Source organism: Crocodylus porosus, unplaced genomic scaffold (genome assembly GCF_001723895.1).
Source record: "Crocodylus porosus isolate Cpor-Errol unplaced genomic scaffold, CroPor_comp1, whole genome shotgun sequence".
Classification (NCBI taxonomy): Eukaryota; Metazoa; Chordata; order Crocodylia; family Crocodylidae; genus Crocodylus; species Crocodylus porosus.
The window spans coordinates 150,797,791-150,817,340 of record NW_017728886.1 but is presented as its reverse complement, the minus strand read 5'-3'; the positions used below and the strand labels follow the sequence as shown (position 1 = coordinate 150,817,340).

Sequence of the window (19,550 nt, the reverse complement as noted above, 5' to 3'; positions counted from 1 at the left end):
TGTGGAGTCCAGCTAATATCCCCATCCCCCCCACCCACACTTTTTAGACTTCTTTACAAAATATTCACACCTTTTCAAATGAAACGAAATGTTAGTCTAGGAATAAATACACTATATGCTTTAACTATTTACAGACATATTCAGATTTTCTTATTTACAGTATAATTTTGTATATAAAAATTATAGGCTAAAAGCTTTGGAACATTTTAATATTTTCTGTTAGGAAATATTGCAGACAGTGGTTTGAAATAAATTGACCATTTGATTTATTAAAGGTGATAAATTGACTTCAAAGGACAATTTCAAGTACTGCAAGTCTTATCAGTATGTAACTTGTCACTGTTTTCCTGGATATTAGCGTTATATTGCCTTTGTAATGGTTATTTTCTTTTCTTTTAGGATCTTAACTCATACCTGGAAGACAAAGTCTACCTTGCAGGAAACAACTTTACTTTAGCAGATATTTTAATGTATTATGGACTACATCACATCATGGTAAGTAATATTATTTTCCTGTTTATAACAACTATTGCTGATGTATTTAAAGAGTAGACATTTTCATGCTTTAGTAGTTGCAAAGGAAAATAAAATATATTTTTTTTATAAATGTTAATTATAGTACAGAAAATGGGCAGATTCACGAAAATGCTTTATATGTAATTTGTTTGTAAAAGAATTGATTCTTATTTAAAGCAATATTTAGCTGCAGATCTGTCAAAAGGAATAATGAATGTAGTAGTATAGAGCAATATTGCGTATGAAAAGCAAAATCCAGAGATCTAGCACAGAATGACTGAAACGGAGACATGGCAGAGGGAAGAGCGCGTCTTGTTCTCGTTTAGGTCAGGTTATGTTATATGTTTAGCGGTGCTACATTAGGACAAATTGCAATGCATTTTGGAATCCTAAAGCGTAATTTGCAGATCATGCTGCAAGAGATCATTATTCCCATAGTAAAATAAGACAGAGGCAAATGTATTTGCTGAAGTTATGATTCATAAATGTTTATTCCTTCAGGCTTGAGGATAAAAGTGAGGACCTCCACAAAAATGGGGTTTTAACTTGCTGGCAAAAATGTGATGTGAGTAGTCACACATGTCAAGTATGTACCATATTTACTTGATTTATAAGGTGACATCGTTGGCCTCATCTTTAACCCCCACCCCCATTCAGCATGGAGAGAATCAAGCCTCATCTTCTGATTGCTTACAACTTACCTGCAATCAGAAAATTCACAAAGGATGGCAGTGTTAGTGAGGAGGCCATGTGAGGCCACCCAGCACATGACCAGTCAATAGAGGGTGCCCAGGCTCCCCTCAGACTTATGGTTCCTGGACAGCTGGTGAAGGGTCACTCCAAGCTGCTGCCTGCCAGCGTATGCCAAGTTGCTTCAACAGCCTCTGGCCAGAAACCCCACACGCAGCTTGAAATAACCTGGCAGGTGCTGGTCAGGCACTGTCCCCACAGCATGCGGGGTTTCTGGCCAGCACCTGCTAAGTCACCGTGAGCTGCTGCCGCAGTGGCAGGTGCTGGAGCAACCTGGCACATAGCAAGAGACTTGTCCAGGCTGCCAGTGTGTGACTAGTTGATCCAGCACCTGCTGCTGAGGCAGCAGCTCACAGTGACTTGGCAGGTGCTGGCCAGAAACATGGGGATGGTGCCTGGCCAGTGCCTGCCAGGTCATCTCGAGCTGCATGTGGGGTTTCTGGCCAGAGCTCGGCATACAGTTCAAAATAAGAAGGCACTGGCCAAGCACCTGATGTTTCAGCAGTATTTCTGCAACAGGGAGAAATCGCAGTGAGGAGACTGCAGGGGTGGAACAGTGACTCCGGTTCTGGTGGCAGAAGTAGTATGGGCTGGTTGAAGTGGCCTGTGCTCAGTGTTAAGCTCCACTAAAGCAGCTGCTTTAGTATTGCTAATCCCTGCTGCAAAAATGTTGCTAATCCTTGTCCTAGAATACCAGTGGAATGAATTGCAGGACTAGAATCTCAGGAATATCTATCTTTTATATGTTATACAAAGGACTAAGAAAGTGTATAATTTTTGTTTTTAAACAAAACAAAGTGTACACACAATTTTGTTTATAGTCGGTTATGAGAATACAAATGAGATGTGGTTAAAAATTAGGTGGGGGAACTTAAGCATGTTTTAAATTCAAAGTTCAGTGTAGAGTACACCACCTAATCAAGAATAGATAGAAGTTATTCCTTTGGGAAATGGAACAGATGGCAGAAACAAATGACTTGGTGCTCCTGGGTGACTACAAATCTCTGAGATTGGTTGGGATGTCGCACAACATTAGTCTCCAAAAAATACTGCATTTCATAGAAGGAAATTTTTCTGGTTCAAAAGATATAAAGGGCAAATAGTGAGGTGGGTCTCTTACAAAAATAGGGAAGAAACATAAGAGCTAAGAATTATGAATTATGTAGTCTTTGCTCATAATTCTACAGTGTTCATTCTTTAGTAAATGGATAAAAAGTTTAAAAGCTTAAAAGTTCTGTACAATTTTTTTTTTCTTGATATGGTAGTTGTTCTTGGGAAAAGGAACACAGTGCTCATTCCTACCTACTCCAGGCTTCGGGGTGGAAGGTACTCAGTTTCATGAGCCAGATGGGTGGTGTGAGCCACTTCACTGGCCCAGTGAACAGCATGGGGCTGGATTAGACCTATGGACACCTCTTCCCTCCCTTCCCCCAAATCCCCTGCATATGTCATATCCAATGCTCTGTAGCTCCAGGACTGCACTGCCCACCCTAGAATGCCTGCAGTGGGTATTGTGTATCCTGCACTGGCTGGATCAGGCATGTGGGAGAGGTCCTGAACTGACCCACCACAGCTGCCACATGCAGCATGTATCCCAGGCCCTTTGTCAAGGGCTGGTCCACCACGTGCCACATGATGCAAGTCAGTTTGAGACACAGGGCTAGCAGTGGGGGCTGGATGATGTGGCTCTGCAACCCAGGTCTGACCCATAGGGCCATATCTTTAATACCCCCTGTCTTATGGTATTCCTTAGGACCGGCTCAACGTTGATCAGCTGATGCTTGAGAAATTTAAAATTTTCCCCATTGTTCTTCGCTGCAGAAGAGGAGAAAGGGTGTTGATGCAACTGCCCTTCCAAAAACGTTGGGTGGATAACTGGAAAAAGCTGTTGCTTAACGACAGCTTTCTATTTCAAATGCATCATTTTTCATATTTTAATTTGTAGATGGATATAAACGTAAGACCTTACCTAGTAGTGTCCCTCAGTGATATCAGTAAATTTTAATGTGAAAGTTCAAGGCAGAGCAGGACCTTTCTGAAGTAATTCTATCATTAGGAAAAACAACCCTAAATATATCTCATTTCATTCCTCATGCCTCTGTAAGAAAATCTGCTTATTTTTAGGACTACTAATACTTCAGCTTTTCATTCTTTTTCTCTGGTTCTTCCTTCCTCCCATAAAAAGCTTTATGCACTTAAATATTCAGTGCAAGGGCTTATTTGTTCTATTTATTCTCCCCAAATCTTGCTGGAACTAAATAAATAAGTCTGTGGCTTCTTGTTGAATTAATAATGTTCACTAATTACCCACAATGCTTAACATTCATCACCAAGAAAACTACCTCCAAATATAACAGAGAATTCTAACAAAAAAGTATCATGTTGGGATCAAATAATTAGATGGTTCCTATTCAAATCTTATCTGATGAACAGAAGGCTCCCTTCCCAGGTTACCTACAAGTTCCCAGCTGAAGAGATTGGCCAAGCTTTTATTGTTTTGCTTTAATTCCAAAACTTACCCTAAATGAATTCTAATAGAAATTTTAGCATGCTTACAGGAGCAAGCAGCAAGAATAGTTTAAGTGAATTGATGTGCTTGCTGCCACACAAGTCAGCTTTGCCCCCACTAAGAGTCTTTCAAACAGTCCACACATTAGTTCACAAGTGCCCTCAGACCCACTGTCTGGCTTTCCTCTGTTGGGAGCCCCTCATCCAGGTTTTGTAACTACAAACAATAATCCTTAGCCCACACAAACAAACACAGTAAACCTTCAGCATTTCTCCAACCAGAGGGCCCTTTAGCTCTACCCCTTCCTAAAGGCAAGTGCTTCTGGGTTTTTCTGCTCCCTGACCACAAATTGCTACTTCCCTAACTCAACTTCTCTACTTCGCCCCTCCTCCCTCTGCTTTGGCTTTAAACTGCCAATGAATCCCTCACAGTTGGGCTTCTACCCCAGGGCTGGCTGCCTCCCTTCAAGGGACAAACTGACTTGTTTCAGCTCCAAATGGGGCAGGAAGGTTATTTGTAGAAATGGGTTATTTGGGAAAATGAGAGATTTTATTTATTCTGCTGCATATTGCATGTGACCATTTTTCTTTTTCCTTTTCATTTAAAAAAAAAAGAAAAGAAAAAATGAAATGGGCCTACTGATTTAAAATTATTGCCTTTTTTTCTGCTTTAGATTCTATTGTGATGCATAACATCCTGAAAATTAGGGACCAGATTGCTATATGGCACCTCTTTATGAAGCACAGTTTCATTTATTTTTTGTGCAGTATTTTGTTTGAAGTTGATACTGTATTTCTAAATTTATAAGATAATGTATCCAGCTATCCCAGTGGTTTTAAAACTTCTTAAAATTTTCAAACTTATTAACTTCTGCCACAGAATCTCTATCCCTGTCCTAAAGACTGATGCAGAGCCAGCTGATATGGCCTGGCAACAACAGCACAGTGCCCTCCACCCCGCTCCACCATTACCCTCGATCTCTTTGCAGAACGCCGATGTAAGGTGACCGTATGTCCTAGATTGCCTGGGACAGTTCTGGATTTTGGAAGGCAGTTCTCACTAACTGGTAAAAAAAAAATTAAAACAAGCATCCCAGGCAGGGAGGCAGGAGCTGTAAAATAGGAAGCCCTAGCAGACAGCAAAATTGCCTTAGGTTGGCTTGATTAGTAGAATAACCATTAAGAAGGGAATTGTTAACATGTATGAAGAAAACAACGGGTATTCATTGGCCACTGGCTCCTTAGCTGCCTGAATAGTAATACCAGCAGAAAAGGGCAGGGGAAGGTACTGTTTTTGTTTTCACATTGGTCATATGGTCATCCCACCTGAGGGGTGGGCAAAGTCCAGCCCACGGGCTGGATCCAGCCAGCAGTGGGCTTCATTTCCCAGGCACCCCTGGCCACGTGGCTGGGGCTGGCCTCCATGGAGACACCAGCCACAGCTGTGCTGGCAGGGTGCATGGCAAGGTGCCTGGGATTGCCATGGACACCAGCCACAGCCATGCTGGCAGGGCAGGGGCCTGCTCCAGAGTGGCTGGGATCCTATGGTAGGGTCTGCTTAGTTCGGGGCCAGGACAGAGCTGCAATTTGCAGCCTGTGCACTCAGGGCAGGGAAATGCAGGCTGCGGATTGTGGCTCTGCCCTGGCTCCTTGCAGTGGTGACAGCCTGGCCTGGAGCAGGGGCAGAGCTGAGATCTGCAGCCATGTCCCTGCCTGGAGCATACAAGCTGGGTCAGGTCTCCATGGCAGCCCCAGCCTTGTGCTATCATAGTGCAGCTGTGGCTGGGGTCTCCATGGAGCCCAGCCCCAGCCATGCAGACAGGCTGCTGGGAAATTAAATCTGGCTGCCAGCTGGATATGCCATTTTGCCCACCCCTGCCCTACCCTAATGACCTATTGTGGAACCCCAGGGTTCCCCAGAACACAGGCTAAAAACCACTGAGCTATCCTAATGAAATACTATCTTGACAGATTTTATTAAATTGCTATTACTATTTTTTCATTTCTTTCCTCCACGTTGCTTCTAAATTTGTTTAAATTTTTTCAAGTGTTTAGCATGTCCTAATGATCTGCTAGCTGAAAGGCATGCTGCTTAAACAACTTTGAGACTCTTGTTCACAGAATTTGGAGGAGAAAAACTTATGCCTGCCTCCAAAATACCATTAAAAATAAATACCCTTTAAAACAGATAGGATTTATAGTTTATTTAAGAACTTAGTTCTAGGCTGCTTTTATGATAGCTGCTTTGGTGACCTTTTATCAACTTTGCATAAAACCAGCAAGGTCCTCCCCCTCCCCTCTTTTAAAAATAAATAAATGACCAAATTGAGCAGCAGCTGCTTTGCTATTAAAATAATTGCTTAAATAGCAAATAATTATTTTACTAGCAGAACAGCAGCCTTTCTTAACTTGGGGGAATTATCTAATTTAATGAAGAAGAACAGAAAATATCTATCTAACAAAATGCTCTATGAATGCCATGGAAGTGATCTCTAAACAATTAACCTAAGAGTTATGTTCTGTGTAAAAAGTAGAGCAAGACGCACAGTGCTTTTTTAATATATTGCACCAATAGAGAGTACATTATGTAAATAAGCAAAAATAATTTGCTGCTTCTGCCAGGAGAATAAAAGGTTTTTAGTCATCAAACTAGCTATTTTTGCCCTTCTGATAACTTTCTTCCCCCTCCTATGCTAAACAGGACCCAACAGAAATAACCCAACTGATTTTCTTCTCTTATGTAAAACACAAGTTACTAGTTTACAACTAGTATATGGAGGCTTCAATCCACTGCAATATTTTAGTATAACTCTACATTTTATAGCCAGGTTTTGCCCAATAAAATTACACATTTAACTTTAAGTGCTGTCACTAAAATAAAATAGTATAATCTAACATATTTTAGGAGGCAAGGATTTCTTAGTGTGATACCTTTTATTAGCCCAACTTATGTAGTTGGGATAAAGTTAGACAAGCTTTCGAATGAGACCTGAGAGAGAATCTCTGCATTCAAAAGCTTGTCTAACTATCCCAACTACATATTTCTGAGATGCAGGTATTTTGACTAAATTTTACATGGTTCCCTTGCCAGGCAGAAAACTGAACTATTGTCTTGCTGTTCTTTGTAGGGAAAATTGGACTGCTACTTGTTCTCTAGGTAGACCTGGATTTGTCAATCCAGCCTCTTTTCAGGGTAAGATGAAGTGATTTCAGTATAGTACTTTTTCTGAATAAGGGCAGTTAAAGGAGGCAGTCTGCCAGCATTGAAGCAAAATCATTTAGTTGAAACTTCAGGTTTTCTGTACTCATTAAATTTATTTTAAAATGTTGAAGACTTGAAGAGGAGGAATAATAGGTGTGAATTTGTTTAGCTGTCCAAAATCTAATTTGCAATGAACAAATTCAGCCATATTCCATTTAAATCTCGCACTTCCTTGACAAGCCCTGAAGAATCAATTATCAACTAGTCTCGGTGCAGTACATAGTGTTGCCTGAAGTGCTTGCAATCTACTCTTTGGGGTTGAAACCATTTTTTAGTCATTCATTGTTATGCCAATCAGTATGGAAAGATGTGAAGGAGGCATATAGTATGAGCACATTGTAACTTCAACCTGGCTGTGGTGGATGTAATTCTGGTAAAAGAAATAACATCCCTGTCCTAGTGAAAGGAGAACAGAGGAAATGAGGAGAAAATACTTAGCAGTGCAGTTAAAATTTCAGTACAAAGTTTCCTAGGCTTGGATTAACACCACGTTTATACCTATGTAATTTTTCTGTAAGCTGTTAGAGAATTAGTGTGAGAGGGAAATCAAGCAAGAAACTGTGCTTGGTAAGTAATGCCACTGTCACTGTTTGTCTGCTTCCATCCTGGGGTAGCTGTCTGCCCAAAGCAAGCAAGGGAAGCTTACCTGTCACCTATCCTTACAATATGGTGATAATGCCTAAGGCAAGCAACTGTCTTGAAGTAGCTGCTAATTTGTCCACTGTAGATACAAAGCCAGTGTATACTACGCTGTTGCAAATGGATCATCTATTCACACCCTGAGGCGTTAAAGAAAATGTTGTAAAATTAGGGTTCTTAGGGAAACTTGGGCCACATTCTTGATTTCAGCCTATGATTGTCATCCAGGGGTTTGCAAAGGTGCAGCGAAGTTAACCACTGTAGTTATTAGTTACTGCTGTCCTAGATGCTGAACTGAGCAGTTTGAAAAATGAGTAGTTTAAAGGGAGCATAACTCCACTGTGGGATGGGATTTCCTATGATTAAATTAATCCAGCAGTTCTTGCTGATTCTCAACTCAGAATGCCTTATTAAAAACCAGATTTTAATACTTTATTGCTTGGTTTGAATGTATTTTGAACATGGGGAAATGTTTTTCTGCACTGCTGACCTTCACATGCAAACTAGTCTTTGACCTGAGACATAAGTCTTTTTCAGCAAACGACATCTAAGACTAGAGGCTAGTAGGGGTTTATGATTCTTAAATTATGCAAATTGTTATTGAAAATCTTGGGGTGTAAAGTTAATGTGGCTTCTAGACTCATAACTTAAGCTAACTTTAAAACTGCATTTTATTGGAACTTAACACATTGTTTGTGATATGATATCAGTAGTCATATGATTTTATAAGCTCTTGTATTTCTTCTCTTGTTTAGGTTGACCTTACAGTGCAAGAGAAGGAGAAATATCTTAACGTGTCACGCTGGTTTAATCACATTCAGCATTATCCGGGTATCAGGCAACATCTGTCTAGTATTGTCTTCATCAAGAATAGACTTTATACTAATGCTCATTAGGAGATCTGTAATACCATATTGGAAGGGTAATTGGGGAACTTTTTTTTCCTAGATTTCAAAGCTGCAGTCTCCAAAACCACTAGCTTTGCGAGCATTGATGTGTATTTCCTTATGTGAACCTGACCAGTTGATGCCTCAAGTAATAAAGTTGCATTGAATAACTATCACTTGTTAAGAATCTGAACTTCATAAAAACAATTATGTAGCTTTATTTGATCAAGTGTAACAGTAGTAAAAGACTGAAATCAGGCATTGAGTTTTATTTTATATTTTTTTAAATTGAGAGTTCCTTTTAATCATATAAATTAAACTGTCATATCTCAGTCTTTAATGTAGGAAAGAGCAACTGTTTTTCCTTCAATTTTCACTCCTTTTGCTATTCATTGAACTTTTACATATATTGTACCTCATTGTTTCCATTTTGTTTTCCATGGATGTTTACGCTAGTTTTGTAAAAGTTATATAAGAGCTATATTATGTGCCAAGGATGAGAAAAAGGGAGCAAACAAATATTTATGTGATCTAATAAATTATTTAAAGTCTAGTCTTAATTTGAGTGTGATACTTTAGTCTTTTTCAATTATTTTTTAGTATAACATTCCAAGTGTAATGTCTGAAGTGAACTAAGCCTCAAAAAAAAAACAATTACTGTGGCATTTCCTATTTTGATTTAGGCTACAAAAAATCTTGACCTGACTGGGTAGAAACAACATACACACCAAAAGTTAGCTGTTGCTTCTGACTGTCTTTCCCAAAATTGAATCTTGAGGGTTTGCTTGTTTGTTTTTGTTTGAAAACACACTTGCAGAACCTGTCACAGTAGTGTTCTGGGTTCCACACATTTCTCATTTTATGCTATTCCCACACAAAAGGAACGTGAAACCTGAAGACCATGAAAACCTCTCTTTTAAATAATGCATTGTTATCTTCCTTTGGGTAATAACTAACTGATCTGTCTAATGTATTCATATGCGAGTGGGAGCAAGTACTGGTAGGATTGAATTGACCCCTTTTCTAACTCCTCCAAGAACTTTGTAAAAGCAGTGGGGATGTTTTTGTTTGCTTTGTATTTTGGGTTGGGGGAGAGGAAGGGGAGGGGGTTGTTTTGTTTTGTGTTGTTAAAGGAAGGAAGAAAAACCATGCTTTTATTTTAGCATCCAGGAAGGTCTCTATGGTTTATTTTGCGGACTTGTCCTGTTCTCCAGTCAGAATTGGGAGCCTCTAAAGCAGTGGTTTTGCCAAGATCAATGGCTTGTCCCAACCCACACCGCTCTGACCCTGCCAGTGCGCAACCCACAGTTCCCCAGCCCCACCCTGCCCTGCAGCAGCCTCAGCACCCAGCCACCTCCCCCCACCAACCTTAATCTGGCTGCTGCGGCTGTTCCCACAACCCTGCCTGGCTGTGTCCTGGCTATGCCCCCAGCACCCGCTGAAATGATGTGAAAGCCTAGGTTTCTCCTTGAAGGCTGGAATGCTGTCATCCTGCAAGGGAAAACCTGCACTTTCACACACTTTTCTGGCACAGGCTCGTGACCCTTAGAAATATTCTTGCGACCTACTTTTGGGTCATGACCCATGGGTTGATAAACACTCTAAAGGAGATGCATAGGTTTTTAACCCACAGTGCCTACATCTCCATGGGAATCTGATTGTAGCCCTGCAAAATCCAAAGTCTGTACTGTTCTCCACCAGTCCATGCTGTGGCCAATACTCCAGTTCATTGGTTGGTAATGTATAGCCTGTGCAGAGTCTGCAGGGCTATTGGATCCAACTCAGAGCTCAGGGACTTCAATGGCTTTCTGGTGATGTTGCAGCAGTGGGGAGCTTTGCCTGTGCCACAAGTAAGAGAAACAGCAGCACTGGCCAGTTCCTAGCCCTAGCCTGCCTCTAATCCAAGCTGAGTTATTCTGGCCTGCCACCAAGAAAAGTTGCCAACTACTGCTCTAGTTTTGCCCTAGAGTTGTCTAGAAACGGTAGCGAGAAAACAGAAGTGAATGCTGTTTGGCTGGTACTAACACCCTCCCAGGTATCTATGAAGTTTTGAGAAGAAAGGATATGAACAACATTACCCCAGCTGGAAGGGATTTGCTTAGGCAGCATGTTCTGACTTCAATTATACAAATATTGTTAAAACTTCTGATTTTGTTTCCCCCTACAGATAGGCTCAAAGGGGCTTTTCAGACCAGAAGATAAAAAAGATGAATTAATCCTTTTGTATTGAGAGGAAAGTCTGGAAAACATAGGTTGACTCTCTTATTTTCTGTATTAATATTTTTGGATTGTTCATAGTAATCAGATATATAATGGGAGCATTGAGAAATAATGACCAGCAATACAGCATGGCCTATTTAAAGATGTATGGGGTGCATTTTAATAAATGAGCATCAACAGCACATCATGTGAAGATTAGTTTAATTTTTTTAAAGTGGATGTTCTCTGTAGAACTGATATTCTGGTGATCTGTGTAAGGAATGTGAGTGGATAAATGTTCCTCTATTTAAAGACAGTTGTTTCACATCCTTTTGCTTCTGTTTTGTAATACTTCATTATCCACTTGCTAAACCTCACCGAATACAGTTCTTTTCTTTTTTCAGTCCCCATTTGCTTTCTTAAAGTTATGTTTCCTTAAGGGCACAATAACTTTTGTGTTGGGATTTTATATGGTTTTGTTGCCTCACAAATGAATTGTGATGACCATAGAGATGTGATAAATTCCTTTTCACAGCACAGAACAATGCCACTTGTTAATGTGTCTCCTCATTGTAGTGTTATTAGTATTTTTTTACTTAATTGTTCTTTCCAATTTATTCAAGGGCCTGACATGTTATGGTCTTTTAAGTGTGTGCCCTTAGGACTTGAGGTTGCTACCATATGGTGCTATTGCACTGCAACAACAACCTTTCAACAACTAAAGAATTCAGCAGAGGAACCAGCATGTGATCATCTTAAATGTGCACTTTATCTATTTATCACTCTGATTTGACTTCACTATTTCTACTTTCTAGATGACCACTGCTAGCAGACCAAAAATGGTGACCAGAGACTCCTTCCCCTCAGTACATTAGAAATACAAAATTAGTTAATATTTACTTTTTTCCTATACATGTAACTTCATTGTCTCGTGTGTGCAGCCAGAGCAGAACTTGAGTCACTAAACCCATTCTTATCATTTGGGTAATAATGGATTGTAGGGAAAAAGAGAACTTAAATTTGCCACTGTGTAAGTTCTAGGGAAGAAAGAAGAGACTTGGAGTAGCTGTGCAGCAAAGGGATGCATGAGATAGGAAGGCTCCAGTTACATGTTGTTTCTTGAACAAAAATATAACAAACTATGATCCCATTTGCAAGAACACAAAGATCGTTAAAAGGGATCCAAAGAGGACCTTCAGCACCAGAACAGAAATCAGGAAGAATTCATTTGCTGGGTTATAAAAAGTTGCTGTTATCACTGGGTAGCTGTTAGAGGGGTACATGCATTAATCACAATTTTGTATTTCATGCTGTCTATCATTCTCTCTTTGCCACTTCCTGCTGCACTATTTCTCCAGGTAAAAAGAAACTAAGAAGCCTTACTATTAGGTTAGGGGCATACAGCTAGCTATATTATTCGGTTGAAGACTGGTGCAAAAATAATGTAACTATCGGAATGCGCATTAATTTGCTGTATCGTATATCGTATTTAAAACACAACAAAATAAACTGTTGTTTCTTTAGTTCTGAGGTCTTATTAGAGTTAAGTGTAGACCTATTTCATACTCATAAAATCAAGCTTTCTTGAACATCTTGACAGTGCATCCAGTGCTTCAGTGGAAGTTATTCCCACACCTGAGTTAATGTTTTTAGCTAGAGCTAGAAACAGTCTGTAAGGCTGTGAAATAGGAGCTACATTACCAGGAGCAGGGAACAGACAACAGAGTTGTAGAAGAAAGAAGAGCTTTATTAGTGGAACATTAAGACTTGAAAAGAAGAGAGCATTAATACCTGTGAAATGAAGAGTTTAGAAGGAATTGGATCGATTACAATGACCCATGATGTCAAGTGTCTCCCTCACTGCTGCTTGAATAGAAATGCTCCTACCACTGCCAGGCAGTTTGTTTTTAAAATGTGGATGAAGCAGGAATCAAAGAGGTGTAACTGCACCACTACAGCCTCCCCTGGATCTGCAGCTGGCTTTTTCCATTTCCATTACCTCATTAATTAGTGTTCAGGTAGAATGTGTAGTTTTTAACACCATGGTCTGTAGTGTTTTAACCTCTTGATTGTGTAAAAAGGTTATTATTTCAATCTTTTACTTTTTCTTCTTATCTCTGCTCCTGGACCCTCAAAGAAAATATTTTGATATATTAATAATGGCTTCTTATGTATAAATGTAACTGCTTTTAAAATCTGTTTTTATGTAAACCTTTGTGATACCATTTGAAAGGAAATATTTCAAAGGTTTTATTAAGTAAACTGGTTCATGCTTCTAGGTTTAGACAGCCTCAGTATATTAAAAGTCACGACATGGGGTCTAAAAATGTTTTTCTGGTATTTAAATGATATGGCTGTACAGAGGCCTGTACAGCAAAAGGGAATTAAGACACTTGATTTTGCAGGCAGATGTATGCAAAAGATTATCCAGTAATGCTTTTAAAAAGCTAAAACATTCCTAAAATAGTTTTCCTGAAACACTTGCAGTGTATACAATTGCAGAATTGCAAATGTGTTTTCATTGTTTATGAGTAATATGGCTAATCTTTAATCTTGCTAATCAGATTTTTTTTGGTGGGGGGGGAGGCATCATTGCAAGTCTAACTGCACCTGAAGACAGACTACAAACTTGCAATGAATTCCCAGGAGACCAAGAAAGAAGTTAATTTAAAAATGTTGTTTGCTATATTAGAGTTAGTCAATATGGTGTATCACAGTAACATGGAGGTGGGAAGCAGTTTTGCTCTTAGAATTGTTGAAGTGGGAGTTTTAAACAAAGCTTTTTACAATCTGATGTATTGTCGTCTACATTTAATTATCTATTTTAAGAATATAGAGAAGAGGAATGTGTTTGTGAAACTCTATCTGCAACTAGCAGAAAACACCATCTTTGAGACTAATGAGTGCAATTAAAATAGCTATTAAAAGAAAATAGCACCAAGATCACTAAACCATTAGTAGACAGATCTGGCTTTTCCCTCGGAATCTGAGACGATGAGGTTGGAGGGCTTCCAGGAATAGCACAGTGAATTAGAAGAGGCAGGATACAAGTCAGATGCACCTGTTGACTTGCCAGCATAGGGCTAGATTCTTGACTGGAGTACCATGATGCCCTGTGGTGCCCTGAGATCCTTTCAAGGGTGCTTCCGGTTGCCATGCAATGTTAGGACTCCTTGGTGTGCAAAGATGACATGCAAGATAAACTCAGATATTTCAAAGAAAAATCCATAATGTCAAAAATCAAAAACATTCTGACCTGCTGTGGTCTGTCTGCATACTTTCCAAAGCATTGCTCTATATACTTCTCTGTAGTCAAAAAACAAGTGCAAAGTAAGAGCTGGCACTTTCTGAGGGGTGCCTTGAGTCTAAGAAGATGAAGAACTACTGGGCTAGATACTGAGCAGCTGACAGAGGGTCAGATCTCGAGGTCTGTTTAGGAAAGATGCATGTTGTTAGTTCATTTTCATTAAAACCAACTTCAGGGCCTAATCTCAATTGACTTTTAGGCACATTTTAAATCTAGAGATGCTAAGGAAGTGTTCATTCTGTTTTAGATGCTTTTTCTCTACTATTTAATCTTGGTTTGTAAATAATGTCCTGTTTTGAGTGGGAGGTTCACAGTTTTGCTTCAGGTGGAGCAGAACATACAGGGTTTTGGACCTTGTGACCTACCTACTTGCCTTGTTCAAAAAGGCATCAATGGAAGGATCTTTTTCCCACAGCAAGAAGCTAAGGCAAATCATTCATAAGCTGAGAGTGATTTGTAGATAGATAATACTGATCCATGGATGCACCACCAAGTCTGTCATGGCCCTCATCCGGTTCAGCTGTCCTAGCTCTTAAGGAGTCAATGTTCATGCCCCCCAGTCATACGTATCCACTTTGGAATCCACTGGCATTGTCTGTCCTCTGTACTGCCTATCTTGCAGCTGAACTATAGCTGTATATAGCAATGGTGCAGGGGGAGCAAAAGCTTCCTGAGGCCTTTTCCAAAGAGCATTTGCACCGGTCTGTCTATAACCTGGCTTTAATACACATGCATATACACAAAAGCTAGTAAGTAAATAAAATCACACTATTTTTTTTTTTACAATACTTAAAATGAGAATTAATAAGATACATAAATTAATTTTACTCCTAGTTTTCCATTTCATTATATATACACACACACACATACATACATATTTTATATATAACTTGGGCATGTTTCATGGTCTTTAACTACCATATAAAAGTTGCGGGGACGTGGCTGTTCAATAGATTAATACATTTAACTTTTGCCCCCAGAGAGCAATATTTCTTCTTCGCATCCCTGATTAGATCATCCTGCCTCTGTCCCTCACTGGTGCTCTAAATTTCATATTCTCCGTACACCTGAGCACATTCCTGCGTGTTGGGCAATCTTCATTTTATTCTTGATTTATTGAAACTGAATTATTTTCACCTTTCTTTGTGCTTAGGGTGAATTTTATTGCAAAAGCAATGGGGAGAAAGTTGTGATCATATATTATTTTGCTGTGCTAAGCTTTTGGATCCACACAGGGGCTTCTTATCCCACTGCTACATGTCTTAAATACTGGATTTATAGCACTTTGGATCCCAGCTCTAGGGTAACATATAGGGATATTGTAGATTGGGTAGTGAATTTGATTTCACAGTAACGATTACTTGTTGCTACTGCACTTACATTCCTGCAGGCTTCACCTTTATTTCCTGTACTGGTAACGACTACAATAATTCTAGCTGCTACCAAATACAATCAGGCTCATCTTTCATTGTGCAGGGAGGAGGAAGGTTAATAATTTTTTACTGTTGTAAAATCTTAAGGATTCCCCTTTCCCCTCCCATATTACCTTGGCCCCTTTTAGGAAGATTTTGATCTATTCCACTTCCCTTCTATTAAAAAAACTAAATCTCTTTCAGCACTTGCAAACTGGTGATCTAATTTGACAGCTCATCGGTGATGTCTGTTCCACTTCAAAGGGGCAGGCAGCCCAGGGCAAGCCAGCTGTACAGTGGATTCTGTGGCTTTGGCTTGCTGTTCCTGCTGGGTGTCATCTGTCATCTTAGTCCTGTGGTGGATCATTTTTGCCCTTCCTAACATCATCTGCCTGAGCAGTTTCTGCCTCGCAGGCTTGTCTGTCCAGGTTGAGCATCAAATACAGTAACCATACAGCTAATCTGACAAGGCACTACTCCAAACAGCGCAGCCGCCGGCCTACTTTGACCAGGATCAGCATCATGGCCCACACACTCCAACTAGCATGATTGCAGTCTCAGTCTTCCATCATGGATGCAGCCTATGGACTTATTCTACTCACGCAAAATATGTCCCTCACCCCCCCCTCCTATAAGTGCTGTCATTCCAATTCCTCGAAGCTTGGGAGAAGTCTGCCTCAACAGGTTTGGGTTTCCCTGCCTGTTGCCAGCATTTGACTTGGACACTGCCACTTGGATGAAGCAATCCTTTAGTGGATTATCATTTCTAGACAGCCTGTGGGAAAACTGACAGGAGTCGGCATGTTAATCTGAAGATTTTGCAAGCCAGGATGCTGCTAACATTAATAGCAAATGACGCTATGATCCCTTAAAGAAGCGGGCTCCGTTGCAAGGCAAAAGTGACAGTGTTCGTTTAGTAAATCTTCCCCCCACCAAAATATATGATGACTACATATGTTGATTTTCATGCTCTAAGCCCTAGATATTTCCATATTTTTTTGACTCAATGACTACTTATAAACTGACAGGTAGAAAGTCCGCAAATACTGTCTTTTTATAGTCATCACCTCCCCTAGTCTCCATTAATTTTTACAGTATGTGTCAAGAATAAGTTAGGGTTTTGTGAGAAAGCAAAGCAAAAAAAAGCATGAATGCAGGAGCTAAGGCATGATTTCTTTTAAAAAAGGGAGAGAAAGCAAACAAGGAAGGGATCATTTCAGAAGAGTAGCTAGGAAGATTTATGCATGCGTTGGTCACAGTATTTGCCCTTGGTTCTGTGTCGTCATTCACATGCTGATATTCGTGATACAAACAAGTCCCTTTCAAATGAAGTGACTCTAGAATCTTTCAACAGCAGAATTTCCCTTATCAGAAAGTGGGCAGTTTGGGTCTAATGTAGGAATAGAGAATGGGAGGAGGAATTTGCCTGGGGCAAACAATGATATGTTGATGCTGCTAGGGCTGAGTGGGAGAAAATCAGTGCTTGAGCAAGTATGTCTGTCATCATCAGTAAGGGTCAGTGGGACAAACAGTATATAACCTCTGGCTGTTAATAATGAAATATATTCTGATCCATTAATTATACTGAAGTGCTTTGAGAACTTTGGATGAAAGTGTGAAATATTATTGAATTATCATTATTACTTGCAAAGTCCAGTAGGACTTTCAAATGGTTGAAATATGTAAGTGACAAGAGATACTAGCTTAAGATGTTTCTTATCTCTTGTCAAATATCAGAATTCATCCTTTGATGAATAATATTTGTGGAGCAGACAACACTTTAATTGCACCTACAGGCAGAGCAGATCCTGTAGGTTACCCAACATTTCACAATAAAAGATTGTTTTTAATTAGTATAACCCTGCCAAACTTTAACCATTGAAGCTGAAATCTCCCATGTTGGGTGTCTGTCAGGTTTTTTTGCTTTGGAACATTTTCAGCAAAAATAATTTCGCTATTTCCCAGAACAAGATTAAGGGAAAACACATTGTTTTGCCAAGAATTACTTGAGAAGATCTAGTGCCTTTACGGTTTGTCACAGGATCTTTGAAATTTGGCAGAGGGATGACTTTGCTTCCAGGAATGTACCTTTCCCTCTTCTGTAGAAAAGCTACACAAATTTGGTGAAGTCCTCTAAGCTAAAATACTTGTATGTGCTCTGTAGAGACTTATTAAGAGTTTACTAGTTAATTCTTCAGAATCTAAGATGAGCATGCGCCATCACAGCTCTGAGGTGTCAGTCAAAATGTGCATGTGTCATACCCACAGGTGACCCCTTACCTGTCCTAGGTCTTCAAGGGCTGAAAATTCCTTGCTCTGCAATTGCTTTTCCCAGACTGAGAAGTTGGATATAGGCAGGGCAGTGATTGGAGCAGCAGTCAGAGGAGGGTGAGGGTTGGGGTGTGAGGGGGAGAAGGGATTGGGGTGGGGATAGAAATCAGAATGGAGTTTGGGAGAGTAGGAGTCAGGGATCAGTGCAGTCTCAAGGGTTTGGCCCTGTGGGAGCTGCAAAAAGTAAGTAGTGCCAAATTCAGAATTTCTGTGTCCCAGTGGCAATGGGATTCAGCAGCACTGGGCAACAGAAGTGGCTGCTTATTAAAGAGATTAGCTATCCTATACTTTGGATTTAACCCCTACATGTTTGCCAAAATGGTTTGCCACCACTGATCTAAAGGATAACAGATGATCGCTGCTATCAGTTAATATGACAGTTGGCAGCCTTTTGCGGGTGCAGAGCAGACAGAGTTTGTGACATTCCTGCTCCCCACGCCAGGCAGGAAAAGGAAGCTGGAGGTGAGAGAGGAAGCCCAGAGACCCTGGCAGCAATAGTGGGAGTAGAGAGAGAAGCAGTGTCTGGGCAAGAGCCTGCAGGCCTGGTGTTAACTCCACTGGTAGCTGGTTGGACTGCCCTGGTATACAATAAATAAGGCATGAAGCCATGTCCTAAACAATAGGAGAGAGAAAACAAAATACCATGTTTTCTCACATACAACATGCCCTTGAATATAATACACACCTTGTTTTTGAAAGGCAGAAGGAATAAAAAAAGATTTTTCCTTGTGGTAGGTAAGGTATCTTGCAGTAGTGGCAGCATGGTCCAGAGCCAGTGCAGAGCCATGATTTACTGCCTGTGCACCCCTGCCTGGGGAGGTGGATCACAGCTCTGCCCCAGCTCCAGACCATGCTGTCCCCATGGCAAGATCCCCCCCCAGATGTGTGCCCTGCTAGACCTGCTGGGGCCGAGCTCCATGGAAACCCTGGCCACACGCTGTCATGGCCCTGCCACTTTTGGGGTCTCCATGGAAACTGGTCACAGTGATGCAGGCAGGAGCTGCTGGGAAATGGAGCCTGCAGCAGGCCCAGTATGGCCCCCTGGCTGGACCTTGCCCACCCCTGCACTATACACACGTAATAAAGAAACACTGAAGAAAGCTAATGAGTATATTTTAACAAACTTGAAAATGCTTGGTGAAAAACTGTCTCAAATTATTTTTAAAAAATACCATATAGGCAGACCTTTTCATTTTTGCAGTTTTTTAAATGCCATTGACCCCTTCCAAGTAGGTGCCTTTCTTTAAGACTATGGCAGAGAATACAGAGAGAATCCAACTGCTGATGATACTGTAAATGTATCTTTTACTGGGAGACAAAAACTCCACATTTTTTCTGACTATCGCCCAGAGTAACTTCTGAGGCTCTTCCCTAAAAGTGAGAACATTCAACTTGTTCACACCTGCTGTGTGCAGAGGCAGACCCAGCGGGGATGTGCAGTGGTGCACCCCACTTTGATTCCTTTGGTCCACTCAAAGTTTAAAAGAAGCTGCCTGGCAGTCGTAGCGGCATTTCTATTCAGGCAGCAGTGAGGGAGACACTTGACTTCATGGCTCATAATCTGCTTGAGTCCTTCTAAGCTCTTCATTCCCCAAGTGTTAACAACTCTCTCACCTTTTTAATGGTCTTAATGTTCCACTAATTAAACTATTCTTTGTTCATAGATTTCATAGACATTAGGGCTGGAAGGGACCTCGGGAGATCATCGAGTCCAGCCCCCTGCCCAAAGGGCAGGAAGT

General features: G+C 40.5%; 1 protein-coding gene across 1 annotated transcript in view; it reads left to right on the top strand.

Annotated features, from left to right (window-relative positions):
* The window catches only part of EEF1E1 (eukaryotic translation elongation factor 1 epsilon 1), a 28,967-nt gene extending 19,845 nt beyond the window's left edge, over positions 1–9,122 (top strand). Inside the window, exons 3-4 of the mRNA XM_019543107.1 lie at positions 400–495; positions 8,431–9,122. Coding sequence (XP_019398652.1) covers positions 400–495; positions 8,431–8,571 — 237 coding nt within the window. The 3' untranslated portion in view covers positions 8,572–9,122. The remainder of the gene's footprint in view (positions 1–399; positions 496–8,430) is intronic.
* The last annotated feature ends 10,428 nt before the right edge of the window (positions 9,123–19,550 follow it).